Source organism: Aureococcus anophagefferens, assembly GCF_000186865.1.
Source record: "Aureococcus anophagefferens unplaced genomic scaffold AURANscaffold_22, whole genome shotgun sequence".
Classification (NCBI taxonomy): Eukaryota; class Pelagophyceae; order Pelagomonadales; family Pelagomonadaceae; genus Aureococcus; species Aureococcus anophagefferens.
In genome coordinates this window covers 494,719-510,145 of record NW_008705582.1, presented here as the reverse complement: position 1 = coordinate 510,145, position 15,427 = coordinate 494,719, and the positions used below count along the sequence as shown (strand labels likewise).

Below are 15,427 nucleotides of genomic sequence, written 5' to 3'. Positions count from 1 at the left end.
CCGTCCACTGGCTGCGCTGACGCAAGGCTCCAGCAGCAATACAGGACAGCATGTAGTTATATATCGGAACGACGAGAAACACTACAACAATTTATCGAGCCTCTCAAAGAACTAATTCACGCGCACTTAAGACTAGCCGAGCGGGTCTGGGAAGACCTTCTACCCCAAGTATGTCACGTCGTTGAAGGCGACCAGAGACATACGTGGGAAGTTGCGCTGACAGATGCCATCTTCAACCAAGTTACAGCAGTGTATCACCAACCCAGGCTCAAGGTACCGTCTTTACTCCTGGGTGACGAGAGGAGTGTCGAGCTTATCAACATGGCACACTATTACGAGACTAATCACAATTTCTCTGTGGCTCGCTTTTCACCTGCATCATCTGGTGCGCACAGCTGTTTTCTCTTCGACTCAATGGAAACCATCATCCCACCACCAAATGTGCCACGAACACTGCTTCGCGCGTGTTATGATCTGCTACCAAAGTGTCTCGCTACCAGCAAGAACAACTCCAAGCCTCTCGGATTATTAAGAGCGACTGCCTCCAAGTACAATTGCCGCCATGAAGCCCTGTACATGATGGAAGAAGCTGTTATAGCACAACAAAATTTCTCAAGTTGTTCTTCATCGCATAACCCAAGAATATCAGGCGCGCTGATGTTCTCTGAATTAATGGAAGCTGATCTTCGTGCAAGAGCTATCAACGACAGTTGTACACATCCCATGTCATCGGTTGCGTTTGCGTTACGCTGCTATGGCTTCATACCCCAGGCTCAAGAAGTATTCTTCAAAAATATGATCGAAAGCCTCTCGCATGAGGCTCAACATGAGGTATGGGTGGAGACGAGTACCTCGGGTTTTTCATTTGAAGCTGACGTTTGGTGTGATGAATGGTTGGCCTGTGCCCGTGATATGTCCCAATGGGCACTTTTGGTAGATCTACTGAAACAACCTAGCGCCCGATCTCCGGTCTCCACAATACTGCAAACGCCAGGCCTGCTACTTGAAGCCGCCTGGAAAATTTACAAATGGAACGATGTCCGACAGGAATTGAGTGCGGGATCCCAACACTCGGGTCACAATGGACACGCGTTAAAGGTTACAGGTCCCAAAACAAAGTTACTCGAAACTCGACTAGCGATTGTTGATGGCCGCTACAGTGATGTAGAGCAATTGTGCAGTGAATGTATACAGTTGGCATTGAACTCATGGTGTAATCTGCCCAGACCGCGTTTAGGGCTTGCTACTCATGACCCATTACTACATCTCTTTCACGAGCTTATTGAAGTGCATGAGAGTGGTCAGCTCCTCAACGAAGCAATACAGCACTCTCGTGCTCTCACCTACCCAGATCTGCGCACAGTCGCGCACACTTGGAGAGATCGATTGCCAAATGAGTGGGATAGCATTTCAGACTGGGATGATGTCATGCGATGGCGGGCACACGTCTTCCAATCAGTACAAAAAGCATTTGTATCCTGGGGTACCGCTGATCATATATCAGAGCTCCACGACGCACCTTGGACGGTTGCCATGTTGACACGCGTAGCTCGCAAGCAGGGGCTTGTGCAGGCGATCCAGACAATCAAGCACGCCTCCGATGCAAATGGAACGTGCAATGACTTACGAATGAATGTATCCGATGCGTTTAGTAAATTGCGAGAGCGCATCCTGGCTTATGACACAAAAGACGGTTTGGTCAAGTGTAATAATGCGGGACATGAGGCGCGTACCCGTGCCCAGGCTGGGCTATATCTCATAAAAAATACTGCGATCGACCTGTTCAATACAGAACAGCGCTCTGAACTCCTCAGACTGAAGGCACTCTATCAAGGCGTCCTTGGACAGTATCGGGACGCCCACAGCACATTTTCTGCTGCAACAAACGCGTGTAACACATACGGCCGAGCATGGTACTCTTGGGGTGCATTGTGCGATGCGAATTCCGCTATTGAAGTGTCTTCAAATTCATTCAGACATTTGGTTCAGAACTCGTTCACATGCTACCTTGCGGCTGTTGAATGTGGCTATGCACATGCCTTCGTCAGTGGGATGGCTCGCATTTTGTGTTTGCTTCGACTCGATGGGCAACATCTTGACCTTGCGGAGAAATTCCATGCTCGAATACATAATATACCCATTACTGCATGGGTTCCATGGATTCCACAGCTATTAGTGATGCTTGATGTAAATCACATACAGCATGTTATCTGTTCACTCACTGCGTGTCTACCCCAGGCAGTATACTATTCTCTGCAGCCACAGCTTCTGCCGAACATTAATCGTGCATCCGAGCTATCAAGACTGCATGCTCATCAGGTCATAACTCATTTCCGTTTCAGCAGTGCAAAACTTGCCGCAGAAATGGATATTTTGAGCGGAGAAATTATTCTTGGCGTACGACCTAGTCCAACTGAGGAGCTCTTGCATCTCCTTTTCGTGATTCTGACTCAATGCCATAATACTTCCATTGAGGTGGAGTGCGAAGGACCGTGTGAAGTGTACCAGCTTCTGCACAAGGTTAGCGTGAGATATACTCATCAGCTTCAATATGATGTATTTGATAACCATGATATGTGGGGCAAGGTGCCGGCATCCGAACATGTTGCTTCAAAACTTGTAGAGCGTAATGCGATTCGAACCTCTGCAAATCATGCCGATCTGGCAAGTCCTCAATCGCTGACCGGGCGCCTTCAAAGTTGGAGTCGTGTCCTCGCAAGTCATTTAAATAGGGTTCTAACGTACAAGAATCCATATTCTATTTGTTCTACGTTATCCAAACTGCAATATGAGCAGGAAGATCCTGAGTGCTGCCAGTCTAGGCTTGCTGTAGCTCAGTTTCTAGAAATCCCTGGACAATATACAAACTCTTTTGGCACTCTTCGGCCTGAGTTGCATTTGCCATTACTCAAGTTTGAAGCTCATGCCAACATCAGAATCCGGCGCGGTAGAGTCATGCGGCGCCTAAGATTCGTCGCTGACGAGGGCCGCGTGCAAGCATTTGTATCTTCGGTGAAATCAAAAAACCATGCATTTGTCAACGAACGCGTATGCCAATTTTTTGGTATAGTTGATGTTGCACTCACGCAGTGTAGCGAAGCACAGCGGCGTCGTCTTAGGGTTTCACCGATGGGGTTGGTTAGATTTGCTTCAAACATACAGCTCACTGAAGATAGATGGTCTTGGACGAACCTCCACGAAGTCAATGAATCACGACTATCAATACTCGGCAAAACCCGAGATTCACTCGCTTCTCCAGGAGGAATGAGAGTTGAGCCGTTGGTCTCCAAGCTGCGTTCTCTTGATCGATCACTGCATGAAGCTGAAGATAGCGCGCGAAAGGCTTTATACAATAGAATTTGTAGCAATAATGTCGATGCAGACACGTTTTGTAAGCATGTGTCAGCCAGTCTGGAGGGTATAGAGGCAGTATGGACTTACCGGAGGACATTTGCTACGCAGCTTGCAGTTCCATCAATTTTGGGATTCATCCTTGCAGTTGGAAATCGTGCGGCCCACACCGCCATATTTTGTCAATACAGCGGACGTGTTTGTGCAGCAGATTTCCACCCATGTATTTCCTCTGCCTCGAGCTATCCAGAGCCGCATTTAAGCGAGATGCCATTTCGACTAACTCGCAACATTGAACGTGTGTTGCAGCCATTTCTCTTCAACGGAGTCTTCAAATCGTCATTAGGGTCCATATCATTTGCCTTGCAACACACCTTGGAACCTGGAGGGTTTCTCGAACCCTACGTCTATCTGTACCTTGGTGATGAACGAACCGATGTCAGCAGCCAAAATGTTCCTGCCCAATCGCATGTTCTGAAGAAGACGATACAAATAATCAAGAGTCGCATACAAAGCTCAGCTCCACCTCGGGATATTTCGAGCAGCGTTGTGCATGTTGAAAGTGGATTATCTAAACTCGTTGAACAGGCTCTGTCCCCGGATAATATAGCCACAATGCTACCACAGTGGCAGCCTTGGCTTTGACAAATTGCAGCCAGATACTGGTTGGTGATTTGCAGCCATAACTTGGGGATGCTCCACCACCTGACATGGCTCTTGCTCCTTGTCCCGCACGTTGAAATCATCCTAGTTGATCTGGACTGTTGGGTAGAAACCCGCGGACAATGATGCTTCGTAGCAGAGCGAATACTCCAGCAAGGAACAAGGCTCGGGGGGGTCGATCTCGAGCGAATCCTGGTCGCCTGCAGTTAATCGACTGTCTTTGAGCGCCATCGGAAAATCCCCAAGGGGGCATCGAGGTGGACAACGAGCGGGTTCGCCTTGCCCGGCCCGCGGGAATTCGGCGCGTTCTAGTTTAGGGCCCCTTCCGCCCCCTCAGCGCCCCCTCCGCGCGCTTAAGTGCCCCATGCCAGCGCCGGGCCTGGGAAACCCAACGAAGCTGAGTTTGCGACTTGCCCCCCTCCTTAGTCGCCCTTAAGAGCCCTGGGTCTGGCGCCATCTCTGCCCAGGGGGCCCGTAGGGCACGTGGGGCGGCGGCGGGTGCGAAGCGGGGCCGGGTGGGGCCCCTTCCGGGCCGCCGCGCGGCCGGTCGCCGCGGCTCATACTGAGCCTACTGAGTCGACTCAGTCTCAGTATGGGGGGCGGCTGCGGGTCGCTGGATTTCCCCGGGTCGGGGAGGATCGAGACAACAATTACAGTTAGCCTACCCTAGGAGGCGTGGCGGGGTCGCTCGGAATCGCGTAATATCGCTCGAGATCGCGGGCAGACCGCTCGGGATCGCCCGAGGTCGCTCAAGATCGCTCGAGGTCGCTCAAGATCGCTCCGGATCGCGCCGGTGATAAACGGCGACTATCGCGGTCAGAACGCGAGTATGATTATAGTGCGCTTGGCGATAAGCCAGCTAACTAGGGAGCCTACATTCCGCTCCTTGGGGCTATGCTGCCCTAACTTGGGACTATGCTAAGCTCCCTATGCTGGGGTGCTTATACTGGCCTATGCTGGCTATGCTAAGTCTGCCTTAAAACCTGGCTATGCTCAAGCTATACTATGCTGGCGCTGCATACTAGCATACTCGGATTCTAACAGCCGGACCGCTCCGGATCGCGCCGGGTCGCCGCCGGGGTCCCCGTGGCGCCGACCCTTAGTGCCGCTTATCGCGCGGGCTCCTATTCCCATAGCCTAAAAATCCCATACTTGCGCCGTGCCGAGAATGGAGCCACCAGACACTAACGGTAACGTCCGATAAACGATCAGATTCGAGCGCGAGCGGAATCGGAGAAAATCGATATTTGGTATTGCATAATTTCCACAAGAATGTGATTTTATTTCAGCACAAGTAAACGGCATACGCGGTAGCCACACAGAAAATGCTATCATTAGTAAAGATTTCACTAGCATAGGTGTCTGTATCACGGTCCCAAAAAGTCCGGCATCCCATACTGTGGACAGCAAGTTATTGTTTTACAACTGTTGGTTGTATGATTTCGTACCGTACGCCTTCGCCACGCTGCTCTCCAATCACGACTTGAACCATGTACTTGTAGCGAGGTAGATTGAGCGCTGCGAGGATGGGCACGAAATTAATTGGGCACACACTAGGATCTAACCTTTGAGCCTGTCTTTAACGTTATCGGCAATACTTTTCGTCTGTTGTTGAACCTGGTCTCCCTACTCCCGAAGTAAATAAGAAGTGCGACCCTAAATTTTACCTGATACGTTTGCCCTGCTAGAGCTTCAGTGAGAACCTCCCTCATGATCTCTTTCATCACGGTCGGTGACGCCCTCATGCCGTAGGCGGGTCGCAGCTGGGCTAGCAGCGCTTGGGTCGCCATGGTGGTGTATCCAGGAAGTAGCGAATGAATAATTAAGGGGGTCCAGTTTTGCTTTGGATGATCTTTATCCAGCAGGTGCACTGTCCGGCGACTGTGCAACCTCGCTGAGCCTGGTGCTACCTGGCACGTCGCTGTGACGCTAACCAGACAGACACCACAGACACAGAGGAGCGCTGTGCTCTCTATGTCTGCTTGGCAGTCACTCCTTCAGTTCGCTGTCTATAACTTGAAGACTTGAAACTGGATTAGAATGAATTAAGGAAGGGAAGGGAAGACTAGCAGGATACGCAGTAGGAGCGCAGTGGGGTAAGGTGCACTGCAACATCAAGATACCGTTCACTGAAGACGAAGATAGAAATCTCTCTATCTCTCTACCTTAGCTGGCCCCAGGACACCCAAAGCACCGCGGGGGCCACCCCGGGCCGGTACCAGTCCACCACCCGCGTCCGTAGGGACGCGCCGACGAGCCCGCCAGTACTCACGGGGCGCGCAACTAAATAAGAGGAGTAGGCTCCAGGGCACGACCGCGAACGAAGCCAGGACGGACGCCGTTCCCACAGCAACGTGCAGCTCCACAACAGGAAGAGGATCGAGAGTATAGAAGTCGCCGAGGGAACTCGCAGAATAGGTACAGAGACATAAAGTTCCCGAAACCAGAAGACCTTACTAAGAATACGTATAAACAGCATGTTTTTCGTAGTGCTTGTTAGGGGTATGGCCCCGCCCCCGCACGCAGCCTCCATGACGCGCCGCGCGCACCGAATGCCGGTCCCACGGCGCGGGGGACCTAGGTAGCTGGGGGTATTTCGGCTGTAGAAGCATATTTCCACGTCAGGGAGGCCCGCAGGATTGTCAGCCCTTGGTCCGTTGAGGCGTCCGCAGAGAGCGCTATTGAAGCTATACTCTAGCGACATGGTCGTCTCCGCCTCGTCAATTCGCGACATGAGCACTGATGAAAAGTTGCCGCGTGCAGATTCCGATGGATCACTGGCGTCCATCGACGACGCAACGAACCACGCGGAGTACAAGGTGCGGCGGTCGCGCCTTATCGGCATGGTGAATTGGTGGCACGTCGCTATGACTTTTTACCCGCGCGGCACCTCGTGTCTGAAAAACACGCACGGCGGGATTTCCGGCATTGCCAGCTCTCTATTCATAGGCACGTCTTGGTGACTCTGCTTTGCTATTTGGCCTCGCAAATCACATTTGATGTGCTGACAATTGGACCGAATGTGCCAATTGAGATTGCGCTGGGAGTCTTGCGGGAATTGCCCCCTGCTCTCTTGGACATGTCGTGGCGTTCAACTCTTCTAGGTCTTTGTCTTGTGTGGTATCTGGCACGGCACCACCATCCAGTTTACCTGGTTGACTTTGTGACCTTTGAGCCGCCAGAGAGCTGGCGATTGACTCATGATGAGCTGATGACCTGCATGCGGCGCCAACGATGTTTCACGGAAGAGAGTATCGCCTTTCTAAAGCGTATTCTGGACAAGTCTGGCACTGGACAGAGGACAGCGTGGCCACCGGGGATTACACGTTGCCTCCGAGACGAGTCGAAAACGGCGGATCAGTCAGTAGAAGCTGCGCGTAAAGAGTCTGAGACTGTGATATGTGACGTTGTTCAGAGTTGTCTACAGCGCACTGGAACTTTGCCGACTGAGGTTGACATCCTAATAGTGAACTGCAGCCTCTTCTCTCCGACACCGTCCCTTTGCGCGATGATAATGAATCGCTTCAAGATGTGCGAGAATGTCATGGCATACAACCTGAGCGGTATGGGTTGTTCTGCAAGTCTCATTGGAATCGAGCTTGCGCAGAATGTGCTCCGCTCACACCCAAATAAGATTGCGCTTGTTGTCTCAACGGAAAACCTCACCCAAAATCTCTACCATGGTAACGAGCGCAGCATGCTTCTCCAGAACACTCTCTTTCGCTGTGGCGGTGCCGCAATGCTTCTATCAAACAAGTGGCGCGATGGTCAAAGAGCTAAGTTTAAGCTGCTTCATGTTGTACGTACCCAGAGCACAGGCAACGAAGCATACGACGCTGTTTACGAGTGTCAAGACGCCAGCGGCGAACATGGGGTCAAACTTGACCGAAACATTGTGAACATTGCCGGCCATACCATGGAGAAGAATTTCACGATCCTAGGGCCGTATGTTCTCCCTTTATCGGAGCAGATGCGTGTCGCGTATGCCCTCGCCAAGAAAAAACTTTGCAAGTACCTTTGCAAGGCCCTACGACTCCATAAGGAAGAAAGTCCATCCAGGATGACTGGGATTCTCTCCCGCTGGATTCCTGCCAAGATTCCTGCTTATGTCCCTGACTTCAAGCGCGGCATTGACCATTGGTGCATCCATGCCGGCGGCCGTGCTGTCGTTGATGGCGTTGCCAAGAATCTCAAGCTGCAACCTGAGCACGCCGAGCCAAGCAAATATGCGCTATTTCACTATGGAAACACATCTTCTTCCTCCATCTGGTACGAAATGGATTATGTTCGCAAAGTGCAAAACCCTAAAAAGGGTCATCGTATTCTTCAGGTCGCCTTTGGCAGTGGTTTCAAATGCAACTCGGCTGTCTGGCTCTGCCTTCATGAGTAGCAGGGACTGCCTCCACTGGATCATCTTTATCGTGACCCCTTCAAGCGTAATAAATACCTGGACGCGGGGATGTTGGCAATTTCAAGTACTGGCCTCCCCGCGCCCCCCCCGGTTTTCTTAAGTGCCGCGGAATAGCGCCCCGGAATGGGCCGACCGCTGGGCCGACTAGCAATGGCCGCATATATAACGGCACTCAGGGACTTAATTCCCGCCTCCGGGGGAAACAGCAATGCCGCTGGCTTCGCCAACTCTCTCTGGCCCCTGGAGGCGTCCAGCCAGGACATGGACAGGACATAGCATCAAGCATCATCCAAGATAACGCAACGCGTCTATCGGAAAACCTGCAAGCCGAACGGATCACCAAATCACAACACAAACTTTACCAATGGATACGGAAAAGAAAAAGTATATACCGTGTTAGAATCCGAGTATGCTAGTATGAAGCACCAGCTTAGTATAGCATGAGCATAGCCAGTATAAGGCAGACTTCAAGTTAGCATAGCCAGCATATAGGCCAGTATAAGCGCCCCAGCATAGGGAGGATAGCATAGTCCCGAGTTAGGGTAGCATAGCCCAAGGAGCGGAATGTAGGCTCCCTAGGTAGCTGGCTTATCGCCAAGCGCACTTTGATTGTGCTTAATCACACTCGCGTTCTGACCTCGATAGTCGCCGTTTATCACTTTCCCCAACAGCCCGGCGGTTTCAATCTGAACCTACGCTTATTTACGCGAGCTCGGACTCTCTGGGTAGCTGTCCACTTCAACATGGCCCCCGGGGCTGGATGGAGCTCGTTCCGCCCACTCTTTTGCTCCAGGCCCCGCGGGCGGCCCCGCGGCCGCCGCCAGCGGCAGAACCTCCCCCAGAAACCCCCCCCTGCGCCGGGCGGGACCCAGGCGGGACCCCAGGGAACCCGAAACGCCCCCCAAATTTTGGGGTCGGCGGCTGGGGGCTTTATTCAGGCGCCGGGGGGGCGGGCGGCCCCAAAACTAGAACGCGTCGAATTTCCCACGGGCTGGGTCCTGCAATGAGGATAAGTCTCCAATCCGAGAACTCCGTGCGGAGAACTCCGTCCTATCGTATATTCCCTTGTACCCCGTCGCGGCGGACGAAGCTATGCTGAGTCTGTTCTGCAAGTCTGGTTAGGTAGAATCGCCAAGTGTATTTCAGATTGCACCACACTCGCATTCTGATGGCCGGCGATAGATCAAGACAGAGCACAGACACCTAGAGTAGAGACAAAACCCAAAATAGTAGCAGGCGCAAACGAAGCGCAAAACACCGACGATGCTATTCCCTTCTTCCAGGTGCGCTGGGATAAATGCTTACATACTTGCATGCGCCCAGTAATATATAGGCAAGTTTGTTTGATATATCTCACGATGAACAGGAGCAAGCTGCATCGCCTGCAAATGGCAATAGTTAGACGCAAACCTGTTGGCAAGAAATCAGCATGGAGGTATGCGGAAGTTGAATGATCCTTTCTCGTTCTTTTCACACCGTTCGGTGAATTGCATAGTATTCGCTTATAGTTCGTGGTATACTTTCCATCTGCTTGTCCACCAGGTGTAAAAAATATCCAGACGATGAGTATCGTGTTTGATCGCAAGGACTGTTGCGCGTGGCACAGCCCCAGGGCGTCACCATGCAGGCTTTTTTTCGTCCAGAGACATCGGTTCCATGTTCAAACTGAACCTTCTGTCCTTTGTGGACCTGATCATAAATGTCTATACCATGGAGAAAATAATTGTCGTGGCCATTCTCTGGCGAAATGAAACCATATTGCTTTGTCTGATCAAACCACAAGAGCGTCCCAGCCAACCGCTCACCGCTACCCTCGTCCCCCATATACTCTTCAAGAGTATGATCACCACACATTTGTGGCGTCTTGGCCCGTCCTTCATCCTTAAAGACATGGGTATTGGCCAGAAGGTCCTTGGGGTCTGGGACGGGCAATTCCATTGGAATCTTGGCTTGCTGCAGATTCTGTGATGGGGCTACATATATTCTAGAGATGCGAGGCGGTGGTGGCCATCGCTTCGTGGCTGAAAATTTTGGTTGTGAAAGAGGAACCATGGCTGGGGGCGAACAACCAATAGCTTGCTTGGCATCTGTACCAAGGTCATTGACTTGGATCAGCTGCGACGCTAGGAGCTGCCTTGACTCACCACAGGAGAATCTGACTTTGTAGCGATTTATGGCCGTATTGAAAGCCTCCGCAAAGCCTTCACGATCATTGAGGTCTGAACGCAGCATCCCAGATACCCGGACCGTTGAGCCTACAAGGCCGCCAGCGGGACCGCGGTAAGCTTTATCGAGCATATCTATCGATGATGAGCCTGGCATTTCCGACGACGGGGAGATATCATTAGTGCGACCTGGGAGTTTCCCATTGCACTGGCTTCGAACTGCGTCCTTTTGCAGCCCTGAAATAGATAGGCTGTGACCATGCTCGGAAGAATCTGTTGGCACTCTCCTAATTGTGAGCTGAAATGTGTCGCTCTCGTCGACCTCATCGTGTTTGTTTGGCCCAGTTCGTATAAGTCAATCGCAGAAATTCGCGGCTGTCGTGAGCAGCTTTTTCCTCCATATCAGGTGGCCTGTTTACGGCGGCACTTCCAACACCTTACAACTCGCACCCACACGACGAGGCGGGCGTCGCTCTTCCCTGAATTGAGTGATGTCCCCAGCAGTCCAGTAGTGGGTCTGATGCAAATTGGCTACAGCTGTAGCTCTACGGTACAGATGGTACAGCACTTCGATTGCTAAAATGAGCGTTGGGGCAATCGGCGACCAATCAATCGATGGACCGAGCAATCGATCGACGGCCGAGCAATGTCGTGAGATTTTTCAACATTCGCCTCTCTGCCCTCCAGACGCCGTCCAAAGCTCCGGGCCGGCGGCCCGGCGGCGACGTCTCCGGCCGAGGCCGCGACGACCCAGCCCAGGCCGGACGAGCCGGCATCGCTGCGCCGCGCCGCGTCGGCTGGCCCGAGTCGAAGCCCGCCTTCCTCGAGGGCGTCGCGGCGGCCGCGAGACGCTCGGGCCGCCGAGGCGCCGCGCGACCGCGACCGGTAGCGCCTCGCGCTCCCGCCGCGCCGGGATCTCCGGCGCGCGTTCGCGGGGCCTGCGGGGAGCCGGGCGCGGCGCGGCAGCCTCTACGCGGCGCTCGTCGGCATCGAGGGCGTCGCCGCCGCCCGCGTCCCGGCGGACGGCCGCCGGGGCGCGCTCGCGAAGACCTCCGGCGTCGCGCGGTGCGCGGCGCGCGGTCCCGCGAGGCCGACGGCGGCGCGGCGCCGCCGCGGGCCCGCGCGCCCGAGGCCGCGGCCGGGGACCTGGCGCCGCGCCGGGCGCGGGACCTGGACCGTGCGGCCGCGCGCGCGCGAGCTTCAGCACAGCGGATATTTAGGAGAAGTCGAGGCCGAATTCCGCGGCGAGCTCCTGGGCGGGGTGGAGCTCCGGGACGTCGTAGCCCGCGTGCGCGAAGTAGCCGCGGGCGTCGGCGGCGCTGACGCTCTCGAGGGCGCGGCCGAGGGCCCACTCGGGTTCGGAGCTGGCGACGTCGCGGTAGCGGATGAGCCAGGCCTTGGTCTGAGCGAAGGCCTCCTCGATGGGGTTGAGGTTGTTCGCGTAGGGGGGGAGGTAGACGAGGCGGACGCCGTAGGCCTCGCACATGGGCCGCACGTAGCGGGAGTGGTGCACGGGCGCGTTGTCGAGGACGAGGACCGAGTTGGGCCCCGGGAAGGGGCTCATGAGGGGCAGGATGACCTCGGCGAGGACGAACAGGAACTGCAGCGCGCTGACGCCCTTGGCGGCCGTGATGTGGTAGCCGATCATGCCCTGCAGGGACAGGACGCCCGTCGCCGAGTACGACGACGACCGCTGGAACGAGGAGGTGACGGAGGTCCGCGTGCCGACGAGGCCGTAGCCGAACTTGCGGTGGAGGCCCCGCGGGTCCTTGCGCGTCTCGTCGACGAAGACGAAGTACTCGCCGGGCAGGGAGGAGTACACGTCGATGAAGGTGCGCTCCTCCTCGGCGTCGCGCCTCTCTGCGAGCTGCTTGAGCACCCGCCGCGTGTATCCGTGCCTTTTCATCGTGGCGAGGATGACGCCGATGGAGTAGCGCACCTCGAACGCGAGCCACAGCACAGTCTTCATCTCGTCCAGGAATAAATCCGGGGAGTAGTGGAGCGCGGTGCGGAGCTCCTGCCAGTGCTGTGGTAGCATCGAGCCCTGTCGCCGGCGCGTCCCCTCCCGGGGCGTCGCGACGTCGCCCGTCTCGCGCCAGATCTTGACGATCCGACGGATCGTCGCGACGCTGATGGTGCGGAACCGGCCTTGCACAGACAAGTGCCGCTCGATTTGCGGCGCCTTCCAGTCGTAGTCGATCATCAGGCGCACGATCATCCAGCGCAGCACCTTGCCGTGCTTGCCGTAGGCGACGGCGTTCCGGCGGCGGCGTCTCGCGCCGTAGCGGAGCGCCATCGGCCGGCGCGTGGCCGGCGCCCAAGGCGCTTCCGCTCGGCACGGCCTCGAGGTGCATCGAGGGAGCAGCCCAAAAACACGTACCGTGACGCGCGGGCCGGGAGCGGAGACCTCTGAGCCCAAGCTTTCGACGCACGGCAGCCCGCTCTGGTGGTCGGAGTGGCCTTCCATGACCCCTAGGCGTAAGCCTGACCGTCGGTGCCCCCATCGGAGGTGGTTCTGGCGTCGACCAAATTCCACCGCGCGGGCCCCGGGCCTCGTCTCCGCGGGGCCGCCGCGGCGTACAAGTCTGTGGCCGCGACGCGCGCCACCATCGATGGCGCTGGATACGCCCCTTGGTTTTGGGTGCGACGTCGGTGTGACGGCTTGGGTAGGCCATTTACGTTGCGTAAGATGTACCACCCCGCTCCGCACGCAGGGGTGCCGCCGATCGACGTCGTGCACATCGCCTTCGGGTCGTCGTGCGAGATCGCCATCATGATGATCGGCGACGAGCTCACGGTCGACTTCGCAACGCTCGGCGACGACGTCTGCGCGCAGCTCCAAGCCTACGTCAACTAGCAGCCCCATCTCACCTCTCCATTTTCACCGTGACTGGCAGTCTAGGTCAGGGACACTGCCATTTCCCCTCAAGAGTTCGGGGTTGTGAACACCATTATCCCCCTCTATGAATTAGTCGCTACCCCACCTAACTGTGCTAGATTCTCTGCGGGCAACAGTGGTCAGAGCCCAACGAGCCTTTTCTCCTTCAAGTTATTGTTGAGGCCGGTTTAATAATTCAGACCTCGCTACAGGCCGTTAACCAGTTACCATGTACCGCAGTGATTGGTCGTCTGATTTCGTATATGCGAAGTCACTCCTGTTCATGCAGCCATGCGCATCTTCCCGGACGCCCAAGTCGTCGTCAAAAAGGTCCGAAGACTGGTTTCTCAAGTCGATCCGTGGGCTTGGCACAAGGTCATTTTCAGGCAGCCTCGGCCCGAAAGACAAGGAGGAGCTCCACAGGCGGCTAGCTGCGGCGGGACGCGAGTTCAATAAGGGACACATCTCTGAAGACGAATACCATAAGTATGTCAATGCGCTGCTGCAAAAGAAATGTGGAAAAGAGAATTCCGATTCGACGCAGTTCCTGCGATTGAGGCCACACTCTGCGCCGCATTCTTGTCACGTGCCCGCGCCCAAGCAGCAAGATGAATTCGCCCGGCCAATGCTGACAAAAACACTTCCGCGACGTGCTCCCATTTACGATGAATCGAAATACCAGAAATCAGTGCGCGTGCGTTCTGCGCGTGAACGCTCAAGAGCCCTTGCGTGGATGCAAAAGGTTGCACACCGCGAAGAGGATGTAGACTATAATTATCAGCCAGTGTGTGACCGCATCCAGGGGCCAGCAGCACGTGAGGTGCTGGTCAAGGGTGCACCACGTGGAACAAATGAAGCAGCAATCAAGGAGCTTTTACAGGGCTTTGGCGCCATAAGCGCCATTGAAGCTGGCAAAATTTCCCTCGGCGAGCGAACGTTTACTGTTCGTTTCCACTGCCCCGATCACGCGCAACGTGCGGCACACGCGAACAAGTGCACCCTCTTCACTAGTGTCTTGGTTTCTCCGATCCCAAGGGACAGTGATACAACGACCTTGCGCCGCATTTGCAGTCGCTGGGGGAAAGTGCTTTCGGCGACCGAGGTATGTGATACTAGTGCGCTATATCGCTCGGCTATTGTTTCCTTTGAGTCCAAGGTGGCTGCAGAGCAGGCAATCGGTGAACACATCATCGAAGCCTCTTCGGAACTTCGCATTACTGGAATTCCCCCTGACGCCAAGGAGGATCATATCCGTGGAGCGCTTGGAGGAGTGCGCGGTGGTGTGACCAACGTGTCTTTCTACCCAAATTTCAATTCCACCTCACGGAGTGCAGTAATTGCATTTGCATCAGTGCAGCTCGCACGGCGGGCTGCTGGTGTACGCGAATTGGCCATCACAGGGCGTGGTGGGGCCATCTCTGCGCTCTCAAAGGCCCAAGCAAATGCACACAAAGGACATGCAGCGCCCTGGCACTCAACATTAAAGGAACGCCCCTTTGCCAATTATGAGATGCACTCATACCAATTCGGCCATCAACCTTGCACCACACGGGAGTTTAAAAAACGCGCTGCCGGGACGTACGGAGTAGAGAACCGAAACAAGGACCTTGCTGGCTCTAGCATGCGTTATACAACGAGGCGTGTCAAAGTCAAGGCAGAAGTGTGCACGACTACTTTGAGTGTATCTGCGTACCCGTGTACAGTGACCGTTACACTTTCAAAAACTTCAAAGTAGATATCTGCGTACGCATTATCCCGGTCTACAAAAGGGGCCAATGCGGGTGACCCCAGGGCGGCCGCAGCGCGAGCGGGACAAACCAGGAATGCAAACTGGAGTGGCGGGTCTATTTTGCGCTTCAGGCAGACCACGCCAAAGCAGGTTGAGCTAAGACCCAGCGCGCCGAGGCGACCTTGCAAGCCCGGAACCCCGAATTGGCCTGTGATGCCCCCCCCCCCCCA

The 15,427-nt window shown here is 54.9% G+C and overlaps 4 protein-coding genes across 4 annotated transcripts in view; 2 read left to right on the top strand and 2 right to left on the bottom strand.

Moving 5' to 3' along the window:
• The window catches only part of AURANDRAFT_72240 (hypothetical protein), a gene marked incomplete at both ends in the record, with an annotated part of 21,238 nt that extends 12,631 nt beyond the window's left edge, over window positions 1-8,607 (top strand). Inside the window, 5 exons of the mRNA XM_009041610.1 lie at window positions 37-3,804; window positions 5,304-5,308; window positions 5,373-5,448; window positions 6,687-6,907; window positions 6,964-8,607. Of these exons, the coding sequence (XP_009039858.1) occupies window positions 37-3,804; window positions 5,304-5,308; window positions 5,373-5,448; window positions 6,687-6,907; window positions 6,964-8,404 (5,511 nt within the window). The remainder of the gene's footprint in view (window positions 1-36; window positions 3,805-5,303; window positions 5,309-5,372; window positions 5,449-6,686; window positions 6,908-6,963) is intronic.
• Window positions 8,608-10,063: 1,456 nt separating this feature from the next.
• On the bottom strand, window positions 10,064-10,216 carry AURANDRAFT_18065 (hypothetical protein; the record flags this gene model as incomplete). The annotated part of the gene is made up of 1 exon (XM_009041580.1): window positions 10,064-10,216. A coding segment is annotated over one exon (153 nt), but the record flags the coding sequence as incomplete, so codon positions are not given.
• A 919-nt stretch (window positions 10,217-11,135) lies between these two features.
• Window positions 11,136-12,886, bottom strand: AURANDRAFT_66424 (hypothetical protein; the record flags this gene model as incomplete). The annotated part of the gene is made up of 2 exons (XM_009041579.1): window positions 11,136-11,166; window positions 12,186-12,886. 2 exons carry the CDS (start codon window positions 12,884-12,886, stop codon window positions 11,136-11,138), a joined length of 732 nt encoding a protein of 243 aa, XP_009039827.1.
• An 811-nt stretch (window positions 12,887-13,697) lies between these two features.
• On the top strand, window positions 13,698-15,203 carry AURANDRAFT_66423 (hypothetical protein; the record flags this gene model as incomplete). Its single annotated transcript, XM_009041611.1, has 1 exon — window positions 13,698-15,203. The coding sequence occupies one exon, from the start codon at window positions 13,698-13,700 to the stop codon at window positions 15,201-15,203; it is 1,506 nt and encodes a 501-aa protein (XP_009039859.1).
• Window positions 15,204-15,427: the final 224 nt, after the last annotated feature.